Source organism: Myodes glareolus, chromosome 18 (assembly GCF_982192425.1).
Source record: "Myodes glareolus chromosome 18, mMyoGla1.1, whole genome shotgun sequence".
Lineage (NCBI taxonomy): Eukaryota > Metazoa > Chordata > Mammalia > Rodentia > Cricetidae > Myodes > Myodes glareolus.
Window position 1 is genome coordinate 71,436,412 of NC_142043.1, and position 27,876 is coordinate 71,464,287.

Consider the following 27,876-nt stretch of genomic DNA (forward strand, 5'->3'; position numbering starts at 1 on the left):
TCCTTGAACTCTTGATGAAACTGAGGATGACTTTTGACCTCTAATGCTCCTGCCTCTGCCTCCCAGGTTTTGAGATTACAAGCATGACTGCCCATGCTGGGGGTGGAACCCAGGGCTTCATGTGTGCTGGACAGCTACTCTACAGACAAACACATCCCCAGCACCATCATTCAGATTTTTTAAAAAATTGTATTGACAATTATAAACATACTCCTGTGATATTTATCAGTTTACACGTACAGTGATGACTGACACTTTGGATCTCTGATGGTCCTTCTTGGATTCTCTATGTTAGCTGTTGGTTCTTTCCCTCCAACCATCCTGGGACTTTGATGCTGGTGGGAGATCCGCTCCTTTAAAGAGAGTCAGGGTACCCTTTCCATTGGCTACCAGACTAATTGGCCCCCAAAGAATTAAAAATTTCCTAGGACCTCACACTGGAGGAGGGAAAGAATGAAGCTTCTTGTCAGTCAGCAAAAGAGGTTCACACAACTCTGCAGCCTCACTTCACTAATGATTTGTTTGCATTTACCTATTCCACTGCTCTAGAGACGTCTGCAGAGCACGCAGTCTGTGATTTATCATTCATCATTTCACACTAAAATAAGATTTCAGACCTGCCACGTGAGTTCACGTGCACTATTATGCCCTGCTGCGTTAGTTTTGTAGGTGGCCCATGACACCTACTGGCAAGTAATGGTTATTGCACCTAATCCAGCTAATTAAACCACAGAAAAGATTTAATATCCTAAATATAGATCACAAGTTGCTAATTTAAAAGGACAATATGTTAGACAACCTAACAGTCCAAGGTTCCAATAGCCTCTTTACTTACAGCATGAGTGAGGTTTTTCAAGACTTATATGATGTCCCTTCTACATCATTAATCTTAATTATGGGGATTAATTTTGTCGTCAATATTTTTTTCTTAAAAAATGGCTTGACAATAGGGCTAAGAATGAGACGTTTTTAGAAATGTTGCAGTCATTACAGACTGAAACCATGTTTCTCAAGAAAGAGTTTGGAAATATGAAGAAGAATACAACTTCAGTTAATGAAAAATTATGCACTCTGGAGAAGGAAACAGATGATTTGGCACATAAAACCCAATCAATGACACTGGGTGCTGAAACATTATTTGAGAGAATTTGCACTGTTGAATGTATTAATCAGACACTCTCAAAGAGGTGTGAAAGATTGACTGATGAAATGTCTCAACAGTTATGTAACATGTATGCTATGAAGATTATGTCCAAGGATGAGACATTATCTTTACTGGACAGACTTCATACCTTGGAGTCCTCAATGAGGGCATTAGAGCAGAACACTGGGAATTGGAACCTTATCTTGGGTAAAAGAAAGCATGAGATGGGTTGAATGCAAAGGGCCAGAAGGTGAAATAGCAAGACTAAGGCCATATATAGCCAATGTTGTAGTGAATCTGTGATGTCATGACTTACTGCAGCATGGAATATCCAGATGTACATGGCTGCAGCTCAAAAACATATGTTTCTGAGGAAAATAATAGAAGATATTATAGATGATGGAACCAGCCATTCATGCTGTATAAGAACACAAAACAATTGATAAACCTTCAGAGGTACCAATGAAAACAACACACAAACAGAAGGAACTCATACACAGGCCAACCATTGAAAATAATTCGTAAGCAATTTTCTAAGTCTGTAACCTACCATTAGTTGGATGATATTTTGTCATCTGATTCATAGACACTTTAGAAAAGATGTTTGAAGAAGTAAAGAAAGTCTTGCCTAAATGGGGATTACAAATTGCTCCTGAAAAGATTCAAAGAGGAGATTCTGTTAATTACCTAGGTTACAGAATAGATTTTCAGAAAATTAGAACACAAAAGGCAGAAATTAGGAGACACCGCTTATGGACCCTTAAAGACTTTTACAGATTGTTAGGAGACATTTTCCATCTATGATCAACTGTTGGGATAATACCTGATCTAATAATTCATTTAAATAAGACCTTAGATGGTGATAAAGATTTGAATAGTCCCAGAGAATTAACAACTGAAGCAGAAAAGGAATTGACAGCGGTTTAGGAAAAATTACAGGAGACACATGTAGATAAGGTGAATAGAAATCTTGGTTGTATTCCAGTCATATTGCCTTTCAGAATTTCTCCTACAGGAATTTTAATGCAGAGGGGTGATATTATCTTAGAATGGATCTTTTTCCCATGTAAACCAAGTAAATATTAAAAACTTATGTGGAAAAAGTCTCTGAATTAATTATAAAAGGTAAATTGAGACTTGGTCAACTAGCAGGTATAGGCCCAGCAGAAATATAGTGCCTTTCATTACTGATGAAATAAAAAAATTATGGGAAGACAACGAACCATGGCAAAGGGCTTGTACTAATTTTTTGGGAAAAATTAATATCAACTATCTCAAAAGTGATAGACTTAACATTATAAAGAGAGTTTCTTGGATCTTTCCTCAAACTGTACATGATGCACCAAAAACTGGAGCCCATGCATTTTATACTGATGTAAATAAATTAGGGAAGGCAGGTTACAAATCAGAAGCATTAAGTAAGGTGGAACAAAGCCCTTATTATTCTTTCCAGAAGGCAGAATTATATGCTATTCTCATGGTACTAAGGAATTTTAAATAACCTCTCATTATAGTTACTGATTCACGATATGCAGAAAGAGTTGTCTTGCATATTGAAACTGCTGAATTTATACCATATATGATACAGAACTGACTTCATTGTTTATCCAGGTACAAGACATAATCAAAAATAGGCTTTATCCTACGTACATAATACGCATCTGATCCCATATGTGTCTACCATGTCCTCTAGCACAAAGTAATGCAGAAATGGATCAATTATTGATTGGAAGCATGTTGCAGGCCTCAGAATTTCATAAAAACATCACATCAATAGCAAAGGTTTAAAGAAAGAGTTTTCTATTAAATGGCAACAAGCTAAGGAGATTATAAAGAGATGCCCTACTTGCTCTTTCTATAATCAAACGCCATTGCCTGCAGGAAGTAACCCAAAGGGTACTCAAAGGAATGAAATCTGGCAGATGGATGTATTCCACTTTACAGAATTAGGAAAATTAAAATACGTACATCACACCATAGACATGTATTCAGGTTTTCAATGGGCAACTGCCTTGCGCCCTGAAAAGGCTGATTCAGTAATCACACATTTATTGGAAGATATGGCCATCATGGGTATACCTGCACAAATAAAGGCAGACACCATTCCAGCATATGTATCTAAGAAAATGAAACACTTTTTTGATTATTATAATATAAAGCACATTATAGGTGTACCAAATAATCCTACAGGTCAGGCAGTTATAGAAAGTTTAAATCATACTATAAAGGATGTGCTGTAGAAACAGGAAAGAACAAAAACACCTTCATAAATAGATTGTATAATACTTTATTAATCTTTAATTTTCTTAAGGCTAATGAGAAAAGAACAGTAACAGCATAGAGGCAGTGAATAAGGAAAAGCATTTCTGAATTGAATCAACCAGATGTGTTGACCTCATAATGGAAACTAAGAGATGTATTACTTTGGAAAAGGGGTTTTGTTCTTGTTTCCACAAGAAAATAAAAATTATGGATACCATCAAATTAATAAAGATTTCGTTTGAAGAGGAGAAACCTCTTGAAAAGGAGAAATGATAACTCATTCACAATGGTGATAACCATACAGGTGGTAAGAAAAGCATATAGGATGGGGGCAGTGTTCTGTTCTTGTCTTTGCAGGACAACACTCATCTTCAAAAAATTTAAGAGATCTTGGATGTTTGAATGCTGATGGAAGAAAGTAACTATCCACCTAGGAGCATCTAGAAAACAGAATATGGTTTATGAATCCAGGAACTGTTTATACTTACATTTACACACACACACAGACACACACACACACACACAGCTGGTTTTGGAGTTGGACAATGGCTCTGTACTTCTCTAAATCCAATTTTGTTGTTAAAAGGAACATTCAGAGTTTCTGTCTCATATCAGAAGCCATCTGGTGTGGGATAGAAGAAAGACTTTAGGAAATATTTTACTTTCTCCCTACCTTTTTTTGTCTATATCATAATCTTCATTGAACATATGTTTATATGAATGAGTTTAAGTTTTTCATGATGAACATAGATTTTTCTATAGATTCTTTTCCTGCAATATTATTTGAAGTTTCCAGGAAGAAGATGTGGCCCCATAGCAACAACTCTACCTAGTTGAGATGATGTCGTGATGCAGACAGCACTAAAATAAAACCTCTTGTTTTGGGTACCATCTACTGAAATGGTGCACCTTCTCATATTCTGGCCAGAACTTCAAATGAGAGCTTTGAAAAACAAAACAAAACAAAAAATCCTATTAGCTGCTCAGAAATTTTTTGCAACTATACTAGACTGTAATTTTGGAACTTAATTTTTGCAGGATCCTATTAAGAGAACATTACCCCCATGACTGTGGGAAGCAATTCTAGAAGACAATGCTCCCTATCTCAAAAAAGTTTATCTATAGTGTTGGGAACACTGTTCATGGGTTGTTCATTATTACTTGTATTAGTTATAGGGTTGGGGTGAAAACTATGTTTGCTTACAAAAAAGGGAGATAGTAATAGTAGGTAATAGAGTGCATAATTGTGAGCTATTATTTATGGATATTTACATTGGTATAGTTTTTGAATATTGATGAAAGTTCAAATTATATTTGTTACTTTTGTTTATATTGGTACACAGATGCAAAGTAATTTTGTCAGATTGTATCTATGCATGTTTCTATCTCTGTTTAGGACATTTTGGATATTGATACAACTTTTAGGGTATATTTTCATATTATAATATATATTACTCCTAACTCTGATCAAATTTCTTATAGATTGTTTATATTTTGAGGTCACTGTTCTCATTTGTTGTGCATTTTTTACAGATTATTTATTCTAACATCAAGTTTTAGTCTTTCAGTTATACAGCTATTAATTTTTATAGGTCAATAGTTGTTCATGTTTGTTGTATATACAGTCAGATCAATAAGGGTCTTTAAATATATAGAGACTGTATTCTGTCTAGATAGGTAATCTTTAACCACTTCAAGGATCTGTAGAACATGGCATTTAAATAACTTAGGGTTTTGTTGACATGAGACAAGATTGCTCCTGGCAGCACTGATCTATTCTCAAGAGAATGTTGAACACCGAAGACACTTCAATTGGAACCTGTTTTCTTCTTGGCAAAAACTGGCCTTTGGGCAAAGAAATGCCGCCTCAACCACTGACAAGATATATAGTATCCAGAAATGGATAACCAGGACTGTCAAATCTTGCCAAGACAGGGTAAGATGGTTTTGAAAAATTTCTTGCCTTTAAAATGGTCTGTCAGTTATTCTAGGCCTTAACCAAAGTTGGTTGCTTCAATGTTGCAAATGAGACTTTGGGTGATTGCTCAGGTAGCCAGTTGCCTCTATCATATGTTGCACACTTTGGAAGCTATTTGATTGTACTTCTTACCTGCTCAAGTAATATTATCTCCCTTCTCAGACCTTTAATGTGGTTGAAGATTAGATAGTCATAGTTACCATCCTCTTATGATCTAGCCAAGTCGTTTCCAATACAAGACTTAGACTCCATAGGATAGATTATTTATTAAAATATTTAGCATATGTTCCTTGCTTAATATTGATTATGCTGATTGTAATTCTAATCTTATACTAGATATCTGTTCTTAGTGTTCTTAGTGTATATTGTTTTGTATTCGGTTTGAAACTCTATTACTTAAATAAAAGGGGGGAGGTGCTGAGGGAGCTCCTTCTGCTCCTTCAGCCAACAGCCTTTAAGATAGCAGCCCACTTGGGAGTGCTCTCTTTTGCTTAGAAAAGCAGCAGTAGCTATGTGCTCTCTCTCTTTCTTCTGGCTTCTGGCTGCTATACTGTTCCTGGTCGTGTGGAAGGCTGTTGTCTAGGACGGTGATCCGTAAGTTTTCCCCTTAAATAAATAACCCTTTTATTAATCATAATTTCAAACTGGTGTGGGATTCTTTTGTGAGTTATGCCTTCAACCAATAACTTTCAAATTGTTCCACACAATAGAAACAGAAGGGACATTGCCAAATTCTTTTTATGAGGCTACAATTACCCTGATACCCAAACCATATAAAGACATAAAGACAGAAGAAAGAGAATTACAGACCAATCTTACTCATGAGTATTGATGCAAAAATACTAAATAAAATACTGGTAAATCGAATCCAAGAACACATCAGAACCATCATCCACCATGATCAAGTCAGCTTTATCCCACACATGCAGGGATGGTTCAACATTTAAAAATCTGTCAATGTAGTCAAACATATAAACAAGTTGAAAAATACAAACCACACTATCATCTCATTAGATGCTGAAAAAGCTTTTGACAAAATACAATATCTTTTCATGATAAAGGTCTTGGAGAGAGCAGGGATATAATGAACATACCTGAACATAATAAAGGCAATATACAGCAAGCAAACAGCCAACATCAAACTAAATGGAGATAAACTCCCAGCAATCCCACTGAGATCAGGAACAAGACAAGGTTGTCCACTCTCTCCATACCTATTCAATATAGTTCTTGAGGTCTTGACTAGAGCAATATGATACCAAAAGGAGATAAAGGAGATACAAATCAGAAAAGAAAAAGCCAAACTCTCCCTATTTGCTGATGGTATGATGGTTTACATAAGCAACCCCCAAAATTCTACCAAGGAACTTCTACAATCCATAAACTCTTTCAGTAATACAGCAAGATACAAGACTAACTAAAAAGAAAAATCAGTAGTCCTCCTATATACAGATGGTAAATGGGCTGAGAAAGAAATCAGAGAAACATCACCCTTCACAATAGCCACAAATAGCATCAAATATCTCGGAATAACTAACCAAACAAGTGGAAGAGTTGTATGACAAGAACTTTAAATCTTTGAAGAAGACACCGGAAAGTTGAAAGCTCTCCCATGCTCTTGGGTAGGTAGAATTAACATATTAAAAATGGCAATCTTACTAAAAGCAATCCACAGATTCAATGCAATGGTCACCAAAATCCCAGCAAAATTCTTCATAGACATCAAAAAAACCATACTCAACTTCATATGGAAAAGGAAAAAACCCAGGATAGCCAAAAACAATCCTTTACAATAAAAGAACATTTGAAGGCATCACAAACTCTACTATAAACTCTACTACAGACTTCAAATTCTACTACAGAGCTACAATTGTGAAAACAGCTTGTTACTGCAATAAGAGCAAACAAGAGGACAATGGAACTGAATAGAAGTCCCGGATATCAATTCACACATCTTTGAATACCTGATTTTTGACAAAGAAGCAAAAAATATCAAAAAGAAAGTATATTTAACAAATGGTGCTTGCATAACTGGATATCAACATGTAGAAGAATGGAAATACATCTGTATCTATCACCATGCACAAAACTCAAGTCCAAATGGATCAAAGACCTCAACATAAAGCCAGCTACACTGAATCTTATAGAAGAGAAAGTGGGAAGTACACTTGAATGTATTGGCACAGGAGATTACTTCTTAAATATAAACCCAGTGGGTCAGACACTGAGAGAAACAATTAAGAAATGGGACCTCTTGAAACTAAAAACCTTCTGTGAAGCAAAGGACTTGATCAACAAGAAAATATGACTACCTACAGAATGGGAAAAGGTCTTCACCAACCCCACATCAGACAGATGTCTGATCTCCAAAATATACAAAGAACTCAAGAAATTGGTCATCAAAACAACAAATAATCCTATAAAAATTAGAGTACAGACCTAAACAGAGAACTCTCAACAGAGAAATCTAAAATGGCTGAAAGATACTTAAGGAAATGTTCAACATCCTTAGTCATCAGAGAAATTCAAATCAAAACAACTATGAGATTCCGTCTTACACCTGTGAGAATGGCCAAGACCAAGAACACTGATGACAACTTATGCTGGAGAGGTTATGGGGAAAAGGGAACACTTCTGCATTGCTGGTTGGAATGCAAGCTGGTATAACCCTTTTGGATTTCAGTGTGGCAATTTCTCAGAAAATTAGAGATCAACCTTTCTCAAGACTCAGTAATACCACTTTTGGGTATATATCCAAAGGATGCTCAATTGTGCCACAAGGACATGTGCTCAACTATGTTCATATCAGCTTTTTTTTGTCATACCCAGAACCTGGATACAACCCTAATGTCCCTCGACTGAAGAATGGATAAGGAAAATGTGGCAATTTACACAATGGAGTACTACACAGCAGAAAAAAATAATGACATCTTGAATTTTACTGGAAAATGAATGGTGCTAGAAAATATTATTTTGAGTGAGCTAAGCCAGACACAGAAAGACAACTATCACATATACTCACTCATACATGGGTTTTAAACAGAAAACATAAAAAACAAGCCTACAGACCACAATCCCAGAGAACTTAGACAACAATGCTAACATAAGAGAGATTGACATAGATATAATCTACATGGAAAGTAGAAATTGTAAAAGACAAGATCCCCTGAGTAAATTGGGAGCATGGAGATCATGGGGAAGGGTTGAAGGGGGAGGGAAGAGGGAGGAAGAAGAGCAAAGAAAATTGTTGAGCTCAATAAACATCAATAAAAAAAGGAAAAAAAGAAAATTTAGAATGATGCTCAAGTCCTGACTGGAGTATCCTGTGAGGCTTGATCATCTCAGGCAGCATCTTGAATGTGTTCTGTATGCAGAATTTAGACATCTGGGTCATGTATTCCTACTGGAGATTTCTCAGATGGTCTTCCCTGATCAAACCTGATTTTTTTTAATTAACTGAGAATAATTCCATACCCTCTCATTTTCTAGGGGAAACAAAAGCAAAACCTCTACTCCAGAGTAACATATCTTTTGACTTCAATTTTGAAGTCAAGGTATTTTCAAAATAACTATCTTGGATTAATTCAGCATCATTTATAAACAAATATCTTTTAGAAGTTTTTATTCCTTCCTCAGCATTCAAACAATTCAAAGAAAACATAATAACATACAATATCCAAACTCTCTGTGTATTTTTCATCTTAAATGGCTTCATTTTAATGTCTATTTCTTTTATTTTTAATTTTTGGCTTTGGAGGCAGTGTTTCTCTGTGTATGTTTGGCTATGAAATTGGCTGAAATTTACTCATGCGGTCATCTTTCATCAACACCATTTCATGGCAGGTCCCCTTAAAAGAACTGCAAGGTTTTACAGCTAAAGCTGTGTCAGGAAGCCTCTCTTAAATGAGATGCACTTGCCTCTAGCAAACATAGCCCACCTGAGAAAATGCTTCTATCAACAAACTATGCTTAACTCTATTCATTTTTGTCTAGAATTACTTCCCAAGCTCTCTCAGGTTTTATGTGGATGCAGTTGTCCATGTGGACACCATTTGTTGACTGAGATTTCTGTTCTGCCCAGTTCCCGCAACATACAGGGTTCAAGGCCAGGGTGGGCAACATGAACCCTAGGGAGAATAAGCTAACAAACATGTCTATGTACAGTCTTCTTTCTGGAATGGGAAATGGAGACAGTGAGATGACTCATCCATAAAATATTTGTACCAAGTCTATGAGCTCCGATCTATCATGAATTCCATAAGGAAGAAAGGGGAATTAACACTCAAAAGTCATCTTTGTACCTTCTTGGGAGACCATGACATGTGGGTACACACACACACACACACACACACACACACCCAGAAATGTAAAATAAATTAAAATTTTAATTGTGAAATGTAGTATGCTGTATGTGTGGTTCCACACACCACCTCCTCCCTGACTATTAATCTATTCCAGTAGTAACCTGTCTGAATCTGGAGCATCAATGGAGGCCAAGGATGGCTATGGATGTGGCCTAAGACAAAATTAGAAATTTATATCAACATGAACGGTGGTTTACAATTTTGTTTTTAAGTTGTATGGAGAGTTGTTGAGGGTGACAACATTGCTTTGAATTGTCAAAAGGTTACAGCCCTGATTGAAGACCGTCCTGTCTACAAACTGGCACAGGCCTGGCTGATTCTTCATGTAGCCTCTGGTTCTCAGACTTCAGGAAAGGGTGATAGTCGGGTGCTCAAGTTCAGAGTCATAGGAGCTCCAGGTAGTAAAGTAGAGAAAGGGGCAGGCAGGGTGCTGGGCAGTGTCTTGGATTTGCATCTCAAGTAGGGAGTGGCCAGATATTTTCCAATTGGCTATTGATGAAGTATGTCTACTTCCAATCATGTCCTTTTTATGACGTGCAGCAATGAAAAGCCTTGTGGTTAATATTTGGAGATTCCACTGCCTTCTATACTCAGAAAAAGAAGTATGTGTAGGGTGTGTAGCATATGTTGGGTGTGTAGTTTGTATAGAGTGTGTGGGGTGTGTAGTGTGTGTATGGTATGTGGGGTGTGAAGGATGTTTAGGGTGTGTAAGGTGTACATGGTGTATATGTTGTATGGGGTGCTTTGTGTGTGTAGGGTGTGTGGGGTGTGTAGGATATATGGGGTGTGTAGAGTGTATAGAGTGTGTGGGTGTGTAGGGTGTTTAGAGTGTGTAGGGTATATAGTGTGTGTGGGGTGTGTAGTGTGCATGAGTAGGGCCAAGCTTCTTTTCTGCCATTTGCATCTCATTTATTCATGAGGGATAAGTGGGGAAGACACTGAGGGATCCACTTTGGAGCAGTCCTAGGGGCTCAGGGTGATAGAGCTGCGGGCAGTTAGGAGCCCAAAAAGGGGGAAGACCTGTCTGTCAAAGGAAGTTTGGAAGGTGTAGATGTGTTTGTTAGTGATGGCATCATAGAAGACGACATCTCCACGGTCATAATCCACGTAGACACCCACTTTCCTAACACAGATTGGGAGATTCACCCGGAAATTGCGGTTTGCGATTGGCTGACATCCAGAGGACGAAATGCGCAGTGCCCACAAGCAGCTTGACCCAGAGTTCTGAATCTGGGACCCCTGAGGCAACTCGGCAACCACACCCACTATGCCAACCCTGCCTGGGGGTCCCTGGATTTCCACCTCCCACACCCCATGGCCTGAGGAGAGGCCTGGGAAGGCCCTCACACAGTGGAAAGGATAGAATTGTCGAGGTTTTGCCTGTGTATTCAATGTGCTGTCGACGACATACAAGCTTGCTTCCTTTAGACCCTGAGAAAAGGTGAGGTTTGGATCAGCTGAGGTCGAGTCCAGAGTCATAGGTACTGTGGGAAGATAAAGAAAAGTGAAGAGGGATAATTTCAGACCAAGTCCTCCAGCACCCTGCTTTTGAGTTTCTCATGTTGTAGCTAGTGAGAGAATTTCTCCTTCAAATTTTAGTCTTTGTCCTCAGAGAAGACTCCTGCCTCTTTCTTTTGGTTTTCTTTGAGTCTCATATAATCCAAGTAGGGCTGAAATTTTCTGTGTAGCTAAGGATGATCTTGAACTTCTCATTATTTCAAACTGCACCTTTCTAGTGCTGGAATTATAGATGTGAGATACCATGCCCATGCTCCCTACACTCACTCTCCATTACCTACCCCCACTCTCCATCCCCAGGCCACTGATTTTATGAGATTCTGTTCTGTGGGTGCACATGGTAGCTCCCCCAGTCCACATAGTAGTAGAATCAGTTTGGAAAGAGACCTTGAATCAAGGTCATAACACCCTGGACAATTTGAATCTTCTAACAATGAAGATATGTCTTTTCCATTTCCATATTTCCTGGTTCTCATATGGCAAACAATTGGAACTACTATGAGAGGTCAAGGTTCAGCCTTATTTTCTAAAGCTGGGGTCACCACTAGACTCAGTTTCTAAAACTGAGTTCCAAAGGCCAGGAGGTGACTCAACTTACAAAGCATGTGCTCCCAAGCCTGACACCTGATTTCAGTCCAGAAACCCACATGGAGGGAGACTGACTTCCCCCAGTCATCCTTTGACTCCCAAACATAGGCACATGTGTACATGTGTGAGTGCACATGAGAGAATGTAATCCCTTAGCACAGGAGAACTGGAAGAATTGGATATTCAGAGACTCTTGATTGGCCCCACCCTCGTATTATGGCTCAGACATTGAATGGCTGTTTATCAAAGCTACAGAGTCTTTATCCATCCTATTCAAAGGTTAGAGCATCAGTGGTCCTGGCTCTGCTAAGGTTTAGAAAGTGGGAACATTTTTGTCCCTTATTTGGTGTTGCATCTCAGCCTTTGCTCCAATGTGAGGTTCTCCTCTGCTGTGTGTGGGGTTGTGGAGATGGTGGGTGTGGAAGTGTGTATTAGAGGAAGTGGTCAGGGTCACTGGGGTAAGCTAGGGGCATGACCTAAGCAGATTTTACCCATTTCTGACACCCAGACTTGGCTAAGTTGCATTACTGTTGGTCAGTGGTGTGGGGACAAAAACCATAGAGGAAGACAGTGGTAGGAACTTCTAAGGTCTACCGGGGGCATTAGAGTCAAAGCAATTGGAGAAGAGCAGCACTGGGTGAGAATAACCACCATGGGGCTTGACTTCTGTTTTGTTGGAGGTGCTCATTGCCAGGCAGTGTGGTCGTTACACCTCTAATTCCAGCACTTGGGAAGCTGAGACAGGAGAACTACCATGAGTTCAAAGGCAGTCTGGACTACATGAGATTCTGTCTTAAAAGCAAGCAAGCAAACAAACAAAGGACGGGGGAGGTAGTTTGGCTGTGCAGGCATGAGTCGTGATCCCCATCATCTAAGGATAAAATCTGGGTGTGGCCTTGGCACACTTGTACTCTGGTGCTGAGTAGCAGGGATGGCTGGATGGACATGGACCTCAGTAGTAAGACAGCCCTTTCTATCTAGTGAGCTTGAGGTGTAGTGAGAGATTTTGTCCATGAAACTAAAGAAGAGTGTGAAAGAAGATACCTAAGCCTACCCTCCATGAGTACACGTGCACACACACACACACACACACATACATACACACACACAACACTACACACATACTACTCTCACCTACATCCACCTACACACACACCACACCAAGCACACATACACACAACACACACACATCACACACACCACATGCAAACACCCTGCACACACACCACACATGCACACACCACACATACCACACATGCACACACACACCACTCACACCACACACACAAACCACACACATATGCACACACATATACTACATGCACACACAAACACACCACAAACACAAACTCATGTACACACACAACACATACACATGCACGAACACACACGTTCACACATGCGCACACACGAGCTAGAGGGAGAAGAAAAAAGAACTAATAAAAGACAGGTGAGATGGCTTGGCAGGTACAGATACAGAGGCTTAATACTTAATCCCAAAATTTACATAAAAAACTCACATAAGGAGAGAACAGTCTTCACAAAACAATCCTTTCAACCATGTTGTGCATAAGTATGCACACACAAGAATAACCAAGAAAAGAAATATTTTAAAGGGAAAAACCAAAGGGGGTAGGGGAGTGAGAAGAAAAGCACAACACGCAGGGATGTGAAGTCCACAAATCTGAGGCTGTCAGTGTGCACAGAGCCCTGCTCACAGCCAGCTCCTCCTCTAGGAACATGGAGTAAGGGGCCCAGTTTTGTTCTTGAGCAGTGTTGAAGGGGGGGTGCTGTCCCACAAAAGAGGCCTTGAGGTGGAAGGGAATGGAATAGGGCTAAGCATTAGGTACTGCTGAGCTCCAGAGACTGTAGGAGGGACAAAGACCAAGCAGCAGGGTACACCTGCACATTAGGGGTCCCCTTTGGGGGCTAGGCCTTTCGCAGGGAAAGTTTAGCTTGGGAAGCAGAAGAGAGATGCCAGGCCTTCATTCTAAGTCTACCCATCTCTGGCCCCTGATTTCTGTACAATTACACATCCCTTCTCGGTCTCTCCCGTGGGAAGCCTTACTCATCTTTCCAATCTTTTTTGTTCCTGTATTCTCAGGGGAGCTGGGAGCAGTCAGGGTGTTCTACATGTTAGGTAGCTCTTCCCAGGGTCTGATCTCTAACTTTCCTCTGCTGGATCAGAGCTGGGAATGAACAGAACACTTTGACCTGCACACCTAGAGGCCCCTTGCTTCCCTACAGGAAGACCTGTGTGCCAAGCAGGAATCCTTACCAGAGGTGGGCAACTCTGAGTTATTCTTCTGGAACAGGTAGCCTAAAATTTGAGAGAAAACAAATTTTAGGTTAATAACAAGTGGTTATAAATAAAAAGTCATATTAGGGATGAGCAGCTGATCCTGGCTTTTATCCTGAATACCCTCAAAGCTGAACCAATCAGATGACATCATTACAGGCATTGTCCCTGTGGGTCTCAACTCCTCAGCTTTGCTGGGCTAACCAGGCCTGTTAGGTCAGCTCCAGCTACAGACTGAGCTGTCTCCACCTGAGCCTTGTGCAATGAAGAAATAAATCTATAAATTTCCATTCATTATGAACATTTCTTAATTAGTGGGGGTGTTACTATGATTACATAAATGTAAAATAATAAAACAATCCTATAATCTTGTTCTTCATTGGTGCACACACACACTGGACCATCCACCCTCAATATCCCATTGAAGAGAGATTTTGTATTCTTCACTTTCCCCAAACAGCAGCGTATGCACACACTTACAGTTCTCCCTGTCCTTTTTATTCAGGCTGTTCAGGAATGCGCTTTTATCTTTCTTCCCTTCAGTCTTCAGGTTGTCTGTGAGGAGAGAGAAGGAGATGTGGAGTCCACAGAGGTTAAGCAAGCAACAAGGAACACACAGTGAGGCACTGATTGCTGATGTGGGAAAAGGTGGTACTGAGATTTCTCTCATAGTCTCAGTGGACCAAGAAGGCAGCAAACAGGGAGAGCTGCTCTAGTATCTCTCTGAAGTGGCTCTCCAGTACAGCCAAGTCCAGAATAGAAGTACTAGAAACCATAAGAATAAACCACTGAATTTGGAATTTCTAGATGTTATTTTGAAACCCTAGAAGACCAGGGCATCCTGACACTCAGGAAGCTGACACAAGAGGATGACAACTTTTAGTCCACAGTACATAGTGAGTTCCAGTGTCTAAAAACAAAAAGAAAAGGGAGCTGGAATGAGGTCTCAGTGGTTGACCACTCCAGGAACCCAGTTCAATTCTCAGCATCCACTGAAACTCCAGTTCCAGGACTTTTGGCACCCTCTTCTGACCTCCATGAAGACCAGGTATATATACAATACATGCACACAAAACACCTATAGACATAAAAATACCTTTTTTTAAAAAATGAATATAATAAATTTAAATAATATGTTTGCTTTAGCTCAGAATGTTAAAACATACTGCCATTTCAGCATGTCCAATAAAGGTTGAGTGTTACCTGGGCACAATGCTGAGTGCAAGAGACCCAGTTACTCAGATCACTGTGGTCTTTCATAAGAGATTACCCTGGACAATATTTCTGTTTGTTATTATTTTTATTGCTATATTATATGCTCTATTTCAATATTAAGTCTTTCAGAGCCAATGTGTTTCTTTACTTACACTATGTGTGAATGCTGTGTTTTGGTGCCCAGGGGTACATGTGATAAGCAACAACCAAATTGGAAACATACTTTTAGTCCCATATTCACCACCTATTAAACAAGGAAAATTTCTGAGCTAAGAGGTGCTTTGACTCTGGGGATGTAGCTCAGATTGCAGAGTGCTTGTCAAGCAAGCACAAAGTCCTCAGCACTAAACCTGATACAACACAGCATGAGTTGTGCAATTTCTACATAATGGTTCTTTGAAGGTACTCAGCATTCAGCCTGGGTTCTGAAATGCTCAAGGGCTGGCACCAGAGACATCAGGCAGTATCTGGGGTGATGGACAGAATCCCTATGCAGGTAAGGACAGGAAGTTGCAGGCACATCTTACCTGCTAATTTCTTCAGGGTTTCTATGATGGACTCGTGTCTTGCTTTTGCTTCACTCATTCTTTTCTCCAGGTTCAAAGGAACTGGGGTTGGGTTGTAAAATTTAAATTCTTTACTCCTGTGAAGATATGTTGATGTGAGTGGTATGTTTTGGGGTAGAATGTGTGCAGGAAAAAACCAGGAAGATGGTTCCTGGTGAGGAGGCAGAGTGATAAATACAGTCTAGAGCCAGGGAGCTGAGTGTCAGAGGCTGTTGACACAGGTTTCTCTCCTGCCTGTTCCTGTATCCTTCAATTTCAAAGTAACAGAGATCTACATTAGTCATAAACTGTTTGGCCTATTAGCTCAGACTTTTTATTAACTCTTAAAACTTACATTAACCCATAATTCTTGTCTGTGTTAGCCACATGGCTTGGTGCCTTTTATCAGCAAGGCATTCTCATCTTGCTTCCTCTGTTTCTGGGTTATGACCACAAAGTGCACCTTTCTTCTTCCTAGAATTCTCCTGTACTTGTTCACCTGCCTCTACTTACTGTTTGGTCACCCTGCCTATACTTCCTGTCTGGCTACTAACCAATTAGTATTTTATTAAACTAGTACAGCTGATAAAACTTTGCAGGATATGATACCATTGTCCCACAGCAAGGGGTCCAGTACAGGAATGCAGGGCTGAATGAGGTCAGACCCAAGTAAATATGGAAATGAAGATGGGAGATGGACCAGAGAAGAGAGAAGGGACAGGGTGTAGGGAGGTAGAGTAGGAAACCCAGGGTTCACCTCCTTGGCTAATAAAAATGTGGGAGGGGAGTACAGCTGGGAAAGAAAAGACTGCTCTTCTGATTTATTGTTTTGGGAATTTGAGCAGCTGGGAACAAACAAGCAGCCTCAATACAACAAATGCCAGTCTAGCAAGTGACAATTTAATCCACATAAAACATGAGATAGCTTATAATGTAATTTTATGGTGTAGAACTATTCTGTATTTTGTCAATTATGATTTAAATAAATGCTGATTGGCTAGTAGCCAGGCAGGAAGTATAAATGGGACAACCAGACAGGAAGTAGAGGCAGGGCAATGAGAACAGGAATATTCTGGGAAGAAGGAAGCTCTTCTCTGCAGTCCTGCCCAGAACACAGGAGAAGCAAGATGTGACATGCCCCTCTGAAAAAGGTCTGGAGCCATGTGGCTAACATTACTAGAGTAATGGGTAATATAAGTTATAAGAGCTAATATGAAACCTGAGCTAAGGGGCCAATCAGTTTATATCTAATGTAGACTCTCTGTGGTTTTATTTGTGACCTAACAACTGTGGAAACCAGGCAGGAAAGAAACCCCAACAAGCAGGCCCTCATGTTACAATTTTAGACACAAAAGAACAGTTAAGCATGCCTTCTTGGTAGTCAGCATTTTGCTAATGGCATGCTGCAGCTCCTTTAAGAGAGGTCTTGCAGATTTAGCGGTAGCATAAATAAAAAGCCATGCAATTTTGAAATAGCAGCTTTCTGGGTCATGCTGCCAGCACAAATTCTGGCTCTTTCAGGAGACCAAGCATTTAAATGGTGTTTGTAGACAGCAAGCTGCAAGTTACTTGGTTGCTGCATGGGCCAAGTGGTTATCAGAGTTGAGGTGGTGAGCCCTCAGTCTCAGAGGCAGTGAAGGATTTCCACCATATTTTATTAGGTGGAGCAAGCAGGTGGGGCCTTGTTTGTCCTAGCAAGGTTGCCTCTTAGGTTCTTAAGAAGTGCTTAGCATTTTAAGAAGTCTTTCTGTTCAGCAAAAGATTACAGATACACAATAAGAAGAGATTCAGACATAAAAGATCTCTAAATGGGACACAGTGTGTTTAAAAAATGTAGGTAGGCTTGGGAGAGAGAAAATGAGTAGAGAGAGTTATAAAAAAAAATAAATGACTCAAAAAAAACAATAAAAGAAAGTCTTTAAACAGAGTACAGATTTTCATAGATTAAAGGAGTAAATATAATAAAATAAATATTAAAAATTAATAGAGTAAGAAAATAAGACAAGAAAAGATTGAATACATACATAGAGTCTAGATTATGTATATTATTGTGTTTTTTTTTAAAAGTTTTTTGACCGTGAAGGAGCTAAGGACTGTGATGCTGTAAAACAATCCCACACCAGTTCAGAATTATTGATTAAAAAAGGGTTATTTATTTAAGGGGAAAAGCTTACAGATCATCATCATAAACTGACCTCTGAGCACAAACAGGAAGCAGAGTCTAGCAGCCAGTATGGGAGTCAGAAGCAAGAGAGTGGGCTCACGGTTCCCCATGTCAAATTGGGCTGATATCTTAAAGGCTATTGGCTGAAGGAGCAGAATGTGCTTCCACAGCAGTACAGAGACACATTTCATTGTATGGACTGCAAAGTTAAACCAACATAAAGGTATCTTGACTTCAGAATTTGGGTCTAAGGATTTGTTTCTTTGGAAAAAAGGTTCTTCTTTTGTTTCCACAGAGGATGAGAACCTGTGGATTGTTTCTAGGCAACTGTGGTTTGATGGACCACCTGAAAAATTTCCATGAAACCCCCCAAAAATACTTTGCCCAACAAAAAGCAGGAAGCAATTTGGAAAGAACTATGCTGAAATTACCAAATATTGTTTATAAATGTTCTTTACATTTAAAGATAGATATGCTATAGATATTTGCATTGGTATGAATCTTGTTTTATTGATATTAACTTAAGATAAATTTTGTTATATGTATATTTGTTTTTGGTTAGGGTATCATTTTTGTGCAGTTCATTTAAAAATATAATGTATAATTAAGAAATATAGGTAAAGAAATAAACATCTATAATTGTTAAGCTTGTAGTCATGTTAGTTACATATTTATAGAGAGATATATTTTAGTTAGATAGGTATTCTTCAAATCTTTCAGAGGCCTTCAGAATATGGCATTTAAAATATTTTAAGAATTTAACTTTTCATGACAATGAGACACATCTGCTCCTAAAAGCAATTACTTCAAGAGAAAGATGGGCACTGAAGAGGCTCCTTATGCCATTGGTTAAACATTTGGGCAAGAAACTTCTCTTGTCTGGACTGCTTGATGCTATTCTGTATGAACTACACATGCAGGGCCCACAAAGAAATTGCTACTGAAATTGTGTATAGGTGAGACAATCCTTCAGGGTTCCTGTTCCATGAAAGGGTCTGCTAGACATTCTTCAGGACACAGAAGAAAGTGACTGGCAAACTGTCAATTTAGCCGGAACTGCCTTTTCATGCCTACTTCATGAAAAAGTCTGCTGGATACTATGGGCCTGCAGGCTGAAGATGGATGCCCCAAGGGTACAAAAGAACTTTGGGTGACTGTCCAGGCAGCTAGATGTCTCTGTCAATTCGAGAGTTTTAGAAGTTGCTTACAATGTACTTCCTGTTTACTTAGGTAATATTATCTCCTTCTGGAGTCTTTGATAGAGTTGAAGAATAGATAGTTATAGTATTCCTTAGTTATGATAAAAGATAAAGTAGCTATAAAATTGTAACTGTAATTTTTTCTTGATACATGTTTTGTTATATGTAATTGTACTATGTTAAAGTTAAAACCTTTTTTTAAAATCTGAACAGAAAAGGGGAGGTGATGTAGGAATCTCATTTGTATGCTGTGAACACCATTGGTGAATAAAGAAACTTCCTTGGCCAGTTGACAGAGCAAGATAGAGCTACTTTGGGAAAACTAAACTGAATGATGGGAGAATGGAGGCAGAAACAAAGAGAAACCATTGTAGCTACCCCCAAGACAGACATGTTGAACCTTGCTGGTAGGCAGCAAGCCTCATGGCAAAATATAAAATACTGGAAGTGGGTTAATACCAGATGTAAAAGCTAGCAAGAAAAACACTTAAGTGGTTGGCCAAGCAGTGATTTAAATAATATAAATCACTGTGTGATTATTTTAAAAGTCTGTGCAAGCAGGAAAACAAACAAGCAGTGTCCTACTACAGATCAGACCTATAAAAACATGGAAATGAAGATGGAAGATGGATCAGAAAAGAGAGAATGGATAGGGAATAGGGAGGTAGAATAGAAAACCCAGGGTTTACACACTTGACCGAGAGGAATATGGGAGGGGAGTGCAGCTGCTCTAAAGCTGGGTATTGGGGAAAAGAGCTGTGCCCAGCAGACCACATGCTACTGTGGCCAGCTTGGTCTTCCCCATCTGCAGTCAAAAGAGCTCATAGCTGAGTTATTGGAGGATGAGAACATATTCGGATATATGTTGAATGTTGTGAGTGAACCAGAAAGCACAGTGCACTTGGGATGCCCATCATACCTGCCCAAGATGTCTTTGATGCCCTGGAAGAGAAAGAGAGAACAATGTCAGAGCTTGCCTGAGTCACAGGCACCAAGAAGGGGTTCAGACTCAGCTGGAGACAGAGTGAGAACACCCCAGTTTCCACTCTCTCTTTCCTCTCTCTGACTTTCTGTCTTTGCTGTTTCTGTCTTTCTGATCGTCTGTCTCTGCCTGCCCTTTTCTCTCCATCTCATTCCATTCTGAACTGTTACCCCCAAAACTCCTGACATAGTTGGGATAGTGTTTACACCTCAGGAGAAACAGAGTGGAGAGAGAAGAAAAAGTGACATTTGGGAGATGGGTGTTGCCTCTGATATTGAACCAGGGAGCTCAACTTGGCAGTGTTAGAACAAAGCTGGAGTAACTGTCCATGGTTAAAACAGAAAAAATAAAAATAAAAACAGAAACCAGGTGTGTTAGTCCTGACACTTCATTGTACTATTATACCTCCCTGTTGGTTTTGTTTGTTTGTTTTTATTTGAGACAGTTTAATGTATCTCTGGCTGGCTTGAATTCTCTGTGTAGCCAAATCTAGAACTGAACTACAGATTCTTCTGTGTCTGACCCCTAAGTGCTGAGAGGACAGGGATGCACAAACATTTATGTTGTTTCAGGAAGTGATAGGAGTTTCTCAAAATTTCATTTTAGAGGACAAAGGACATGGAGGAGTCAGATATTAGGAGTTGTTAGGAAACGATATAATACAGATTTTTAAGTATCTTCCAGAGAGAGAGAGAGAGAGAGAGAGAGAGAGAGAGAGAGAGAGAGAGAGAGAGAGAGACTGTTCTGAATGAACTGACCTCCAGTAGCTCCATGGATGGCGCTTTTAGCCTATTTTTCAGGGACCTTTTAAGCTCTCTGAGGGTGGTCAGCTGTCCCTCTGTGTCAGTGACATACTCTTCTATCTGCTTGACTCCCTCCTGCTCCAGCCAGCTCAGCCTGGACAGGAGGAATCTCTCTTCCTCTTCCAGTCTCTGGCGCACACGTTTAAATTCCTCAAGGATCTTTAGTTTCTCTAGTTGTACCCGGGCCTGGGGATAAAGGAAGGGATGCAGAGATGAAGAAGGAATGAGAGAGGATCCTCCAAGCTTCCTTTAACCCAATCGTTCACTTTTTAAATCAACCAACCATCAATCAATAAATTAACTAATTATAGGCAAAGTCTCACTATATAGTCCTGGCTAGCCAGGAACTCACTAAGAGCAACAGGTTGGTTTTGTATTCATGGAGATCCACCTGTCTCTGCCTCCTAAGTGCTGGAATCAAGGGCATGCACAATCTGGAACCATTCATTCTTTAGGAGTATGTAAAGATTATTCTGAGACTGGTATAGAACAGCTTGCTACTGTGTACCTGTGGGAAAGGGGGAGGGGCAAGGAGATCAAAGCACTTCCTGTGTTCAAAGATTTAGGCTCAATGACTTTTTTTTTAACCTTCAAGAACATCAGCCAGAGACACAACTAAGAAATCTCAGCACTTGGGAAGTGAAGACAGGAGATTTAGGAAGCCAAGGCCAGCCTCCATTCAAGTTCAGCCTGGACTACTTGAACCACTCTCTCAACACACAAACAACATCACCATCAAAAACCCAGGATAGGGTTGTAGTTCAGTTGAGAGAGTGCTTGCTTAGCATGTATGTAGTCCTGGGTTTCATTTTCAGCACTGCATAGTCTGGGCATTCTGGTATTGTAATGAACTGTTCTGTCTCTTTAAGAGACAAGCCATGCCTGCTCACCTTCCTCTCCCCCAGTCTGCTAAGTCAGGCACATCTTCTTTTCTGCTTGCAGCCTGAGTCTCTTTCTTTTCTGTCTCCTTCTTGAAGAGGCAGCCTCTGTCTCTCTCTTTCTCTCTTTTCTCTTCTTTCTTCTCTCTCTCTCTCTCTCTCTCTCTCTCTCTCTCTCTCTCTCTTTGTCTCTCCTTTTCTCCTTCTCCCCCTTCCCTTCCATATTTCCATAACCCACTAATAAATATCCAACCTCAGTCTGCATGGCATGCCTGTCCCTTTGTCTCTCACCTGCCGCTACCACTGGCTGGCCGCCTAGGACCTGCATGTGGTCTGTGCTGTCCCTGCCTGGGCCTGGCTGTTTTTAGGACCCACTGCCCCCGGCCTGCCATGATAGGACCTGATGCCTGACACTGATAGGTGACCTGCAGCATTTCTGCCACATTAGCTACTAGGGGACCCGCAGCAATTTTAATTAATCCATTTCAGGTATAGCCCTTAATTCCAGTTGTAGAAAGGAGCTGTGGGCAGGCCTGCTTTTCATCCTGCCCAGCTCCCGCACAGCTAGCTTAGCCCCAGAAATAATAACACACAAGTTATATTCATTTAAACACTGCCTGGCCCATTATCTCTAGAGAGTTAGTTACTGACTAACTCTCATATCTTGATATTAACCCATTTCTAATAATCTCGTGGTAGCACCACGAGGTAGTGGCTTACCGGAAAAGATTCAGCATGTCTGACCTGGTGGCTGGCTCCATGGCGTCTGCCTCATCGCCCTCTTCCCAGCATTCTATTCTGTTTACTCCGCCTACCTATTTTTCTGTCCTATCAAAGGGCCAAGGCAGTCTCTTTATTGACCAATGAAACTAACACAATAGACAGATAACCCTCCTCCATCATCCAGTATTGGGGGATAGACAAACAGGTCAGAAGATCAAGACTATCCTTTTCTGTATAACAATTTCTAGTTTGTGCTACATAAGATACTGTGTCTAGGAGCTGGAGACATGGCTCAGTAAGGGATTTGTTGCTCTTGCAAAGGACTCAGATTCACTTCCCAGAACACACCTGGTCACTCACAACCATCCTAACTCCAGTTCCAGGGATCCAGAGCCCTCTTATGATTTCCATGGGTACCAGACATGCACCTGGTATACATACATACATGGAAGCAAGGCATTCATTCACATAAAATTAAATCTAAAAACAAGTAAATAAAAGATTCTTAAAAGTCAATGGGGGAAGAACATAAACAAATAAAGAAAAAGAGAGAGAGGAGGAGGAGAGAAGAGAGAGAGAGAGAGAGAAAACTCTTCTCAGTTGAGCTGCCTTATACTGAATTTGCACGGATGGACCTCGAGAGATGATGATGCAGGGGTTGAGAATGCTTACTGCTCTTCCAGCACCTATGAAGAACAGCATACAAATATCTGTATTTTCAGTTCTTCTGGGATCTGCTAAAATTTGCACACACATGACTTTCACTCACACAGACACATACACATAAAGGTAGTGCAAACCACTTTCAAAAAAGTAAACCAAATCAGTATCAGGTGGAGACGATTGGTGGTATCACAGTCTCTTGCCGTTTCTTGCAGCATAATCAGTCTCTAGTGAAAAAGGGCTGTGTGAGCCATTGTGTGTGTCTGTGTCTGAGTGTATGTGTGTGTGTGTGTGTGTGTGTTTCTTACAAATCCTTCCTTGTGTGGAGGAACAAAAGCCCTCCCGGTTCACTGGTGCAGCACCCAGGCAGATAGGTCAGTACAACTCAGGAGCATGGCTCAGGCACCACACCCTCTGCTCTGCCCTTTGCTATCTTGTCAGCAGGACTTTGTTACAGCCTGGTGTATAAGGAGTGCTCAGACATTTCCTCAACAGAGATGCTCAACTTCCTCAGAAGTGTTTGGAGTGAATATTTCTTACCCTGAACACCTGGATTGCTCCTTCACCTTCCGTTTTCTCTTTATTTATCTCCTTGTCATTTTGCCACAAATCCCAGAGCTGTGTCTTGATCCGCACCTGTGGGGAGAGGATGCTTCAGTCAGGTTATGCCTCTAGGGAGGCAGGGATGGATACTGATGTCATTATTAGCAGCCCCCTTTCTTTCTCAGGGATCAAAGCAATTTTTTCTTTGTATTATGTGATCCTGAGGGTCAAAGTTAAGTTCTCAGACTTGGTGGCAAGTGCCGTTAGTCTCTGAATTATCTCCCCTGTCCCTAAAGTACTATTCTGATTATTCTTCTTGCCTTGTTTACAGATTGGTATTTCCCAGAACTTGGATCCTTGAGCTCACTGGACCCAGCTGCAAACTGCTAACTCAAGTGTTAGGAGTGCAGCAGTCGGTGCCAACCAGATGGAAAAGACAGCAGCTCCCAGGTCCCCAGGGAGTTCTATTCTGCTGGGCTGGGAATAGAAAAGGAGGCAGGTGCCTACCTTGTAGTTCTGGGCAGCCTCATCTATCAAGGTAACTTCGTGGGTTTTGTGGTCCCTGGAATCACGACACACCAAGCAGAGGAACTCTCCATCCTCCTCACAGAAGTAATGTATCTTTTCCTTGTGCTTCTGACATCTTGGCTCTTCTTCTGGTTGGAACTCAGCAGGATCCATAGCCTGTATATTCTCTGCAAGACTAGCCAACAGCTTATTGGGCCTGAATGCATTCTTATTCACAGGGAGTTGGCAGAGGGGACATTGGAGGTTTTCTCTAGTTTTCCCAACTTGATTAATGCATTGTAGGCAGAAGTTGTGCCCACAGTCAATGGTGACAGGATTCTGTAGAATTTCCATGCAGATGGGGCAGGTCATATCCTCCAGTAGTTTGCTGGCCCATTTTAGGTTTGCCATGATGGAGCAGCAAGGCTAATTTGATATGTAAAAGCCCAGAAGCCCGAAGCAGGTGCCAGTACTGGGAAGAGAAAATGAAACAGGAAGCAGAGGCTATAGAGCCTCTCAATTGGAAAACTAGAGGAAGAGAAATGAAGAGGGGATTAAATAAATGAATAACAGAAAAGAGGAAAACTTAAATGGGGAATATTGTAAAGAGAAGAAAACAGTCAGTCCTACCTCACTGTCTCTCAGGAGGAAACAGATACTGTGAGTTCATGCTTCCTCTAACATAGAGCAACGTTTCCTGAACCTTGAACTGATTATATTTACAAAGCAGTTGTCTAGGAACAGAAGACCCAAGTGTCAGAGTTCACTCTACTACAAATACGGAGTGGAGAGACTAAGTGGCATTACAGGGAGGTGTGCTAACCCCCTAGATCTCTTACTTCCCTCACATGTCTTCTGGTAGTTTTTTCTCCCTGTCTCTGAGCCATCCTTTGTTCTGTTTGGTCTACCAGTTTCTTCCTCTGTCTCTGTACTTCTTAGATTCCGTGCTTGCCTGACCTGTTTCCTGTATCTCAACTATGACATTATCAGCTAGTGTCATCCATGTACCTTTCAGTAGCTCAATACTTCACTTTTTAACCATCTCTCTCTCTCTCTCTCTCTCTCTCTCTCTCTCTCTCTCTCTCTCTCTCTCTTGTCCCAAGGAACAAACTGCTTCTTCCTTCCTCTCTGAAAGCCCCAGTCTCTGGCCTCCATCTTTGGAGTTCCCATCTTTGTGCCCACCAAGCCTTGACCCCTCCCCAGAAGAGGGTCAAGACAGCCTTCCAAAATCTTGACCACTCCCCCAGTCTATTTAAACTGCTTCCAGGGAAAGTTCCCTTGTGGTCTCTTTCCTCTCCCCCTTGTGGTCGCATATGTAGCTTCCTGGTTCTCCCTTGGGAACACTCAAGAGCGCAGGAATCCTATAACACCTGGATAATTTTTAGTTTGACTTGTTGTGATTTGGCTTGATTGGGATTTTTGAGTCAGCAGAAAGCTCACTTTAGGAAAATTCATAACATCTTGGAGGTCCCACTGGGTAGGGCAGCCTTTCCTTGTGGCCCTAGGTCATGCATCAGAAGCCCCCTAGCCTGCAATCTGAGCTCTCCACACCACGCTAAAACCGGCTCCTGGGCTGCAGTGGCTGCATCTTGGTGAGTCCCTTTTTCTTGTGTATGCTTTAGAGCTTGGGGAACCCATTCGTACTTCCTTTTGTCGATTATTGGACTCTTGTGGAAGCTGCAGGCACTCACCAAGAGTTCTGACCTCGTTGGCTTGACTGGCAAGACCAGGTCTAGCTGAGATGGACGTTGTTTGCTCTAGGTGAAAGGTGTAAGGGTACCAATGAAATGGATTTATGTCACCCTGACAACAAGCAGCATCTCTTTCTCTTATGGAGAATGGGGGGAGTCACAGTTGAGGCAGGATCTCATGTAGCCCAGGCTAGCCTTGAACTCTTGATGAAGCTGAGGATGACTTTTGACCTCTAATGCTCCTGCCTCTGCCTCCCAGGTTTTGAGATTACAAGCATGACTGCCCATGCTGGGGGTGGAACCCAGGGCTTCATGTGTGCTGGACAGCTACTCTACAGACAAACACATCCCCAGCACCATCATTCAGATTTTTTAAAAAATTGTATTGACAATTATAAACATACTCCTGTGATATTTTATCAGTTTACACGTACAGTGATGACTGACACTTTGGATCTCTGATGGTCCTTCTTGGATTCTCTATGTTAGCTGTTGGTTCTTTCCCTCCAACCATCCTGGGACTTTGATGCTGGTGGGAGACCAGCTACTTTAAAGAGAGTCATGGGACCCTTTCCATTGGCTACCAGACTAATTGGCCCCCAAAGAATTAAAAATTTCCTAGGACCTCACACTGGAGGAGGGAAAGAATGAAGCTTCTTGTCAGTCAGCAAAAGAGGTTCACACAACTCTGCAGCCTCACTTCACTAATGATTTGTTTGCATTTGCCTATTCCACTGCTTTAGAGAAGTCTGCAGAGCCTGCAGTCTGTGATTTGTCATTCATCATTTCATTCTAAAATAAGATTTCAGACCTGCCACGTGAGTTCACGTGCACCATTATGCCCTGCTGCGTTAGTTTTGTAGGTGGCCCATGACACCTACTGGCAAGTAATGGTTATTGCACCTAATCCAGCTAATTAAACCACAGAAAAGATTTAATATCCTAAATATAGATCATAAGTTGCTAATTTAAAAGGACAATATGTTAGACAACCTAACAGTCCAAGGTTCCAATAGCCTCTTTACTTACAGCATGAGTGAGGTTTTTCAAGACTTATATGATGTCCCTTCTACATCATTAATCTTAATTCTGGGGATTGATTTTGTCATCAATATTTTTTTCTTAACAAATGGTTTGACAATACGGCTAAGAATGAGGTGTTTTTAGAATAGGTGCAGTCATTGCTGAAACCATGTTTCTTAAGAAAGAGTTTGGGAATATGAAGAAGAATACAACTTCATTTAATGGAAGATTAAGCACTCTGGCGAAGGAAACAGATGATTTGGCGCATAAAACCCAATCAATGACATTGGGTGCTGAAACATTATTTGAGAGAATTTGCACTGTTGAATGTATTAATCAGACACTGTCAAAGGGGTGTGAAAGATTGACTGATGAAATGTCTCAACAGTTATGTAATATGTATGCTATTAAGATTATGTCCAAGGATGAGACATTATCTCTACTGGATAGACTTCATACCTTCGAATCCTCAATGAGGGCATTAGAGCAGAACACTGGACAGGGGATCCAGATGTTACAAAAGGCAGTGGTAAATAGATTTGAAAAAATTGAGAATATTATAGAATTTGATGACCAGGATCAAAAGGTACAAAGGCAAAATTTAACCTCGTTGGTATTTAAAAAATCTCCTGGATAGTTTTCCCAGAGTTCTGCCTGCCTTTCCAGTAATAACAACAAAAAAGTATCTGGCTCCAAGTACCCTAAGGTTGTCAAAGAATATACATGAGAGCCCATATGTATGACTGATTTAAAGGAAATTACCAAGCAATTGTAGCTTACGGACTGC

General features: G+C 40.6%; 1 protein-coding gene across 2 annotated transcripts; it reads right to left on the reverse strand.

The window, feature by feature from the left end:
* Positions 1–6,186: 6,186 nt before the first annotated feature.
* Positions 6,187–25,401, reverse strand: LOC125408432 (E3 ubiquitin-protein ligase TRIM31-like). 2 transcript variants are annotated; one of them, XM_087898661.1, is made up of 9 exons: positions 25,006–25,401; positions 24,376–24,847; positions 23,866–23,961; positions 21,017–21,247; positions 20,196–20,218; positions 15,896–16,011; positions 14,634–14,708; positions 14,133–14,174; positions 6,187–11,232 (listed from the first exon to the last, which is right to left on the reverse strand). In XM_087898661.1, exons 2-9 carry the CDS (start codon positions 24,784–24,786, stop codon positions 10,712–10,714), a joined length of 1,515 nt encoding a protein of 504 aa, XP_087754787.1. In that variant the 5' UTR covers positions 24,787–24,847; positions 25,006–25,401; the 3' UTR covers positions 6,187–10,711. The 2 variants fall into 2 exon arrangements, with proteins under 2 accessions (XP_087754787.1, XP_087754786.1); XM_087898660.1 differs by having other exon boundaries at positions 24,376–24,903.
* Positions 25,402–27,876: the final 2,475 nt, after the last annotated feature.

Bases quoted from the DNA above. Each gene is read 5' to 3' on its own strand.
- LOC125408432 (XM_087898661.1), bottom strand. From the start codon at position 24,786: ATGGCAAACCTAAAATGGGCCAGCAAACTACTGGAGGATATGACCTGC. The intron at 21,248-23,865 runs GTAAGAAATATT...CTTTATCCCCAG, and splicing joins GAGCAATCCAGGTGTTCAGG to GCCCGGGTACAACTAGAGAA. The intron at 20,219-21,016 runs GTCAGTTCATTC...TTTCTCTTCCAG, and splicing joins CATCCATGGAGCTACTGGAG to GGCATCAAAGACATCTTGGG.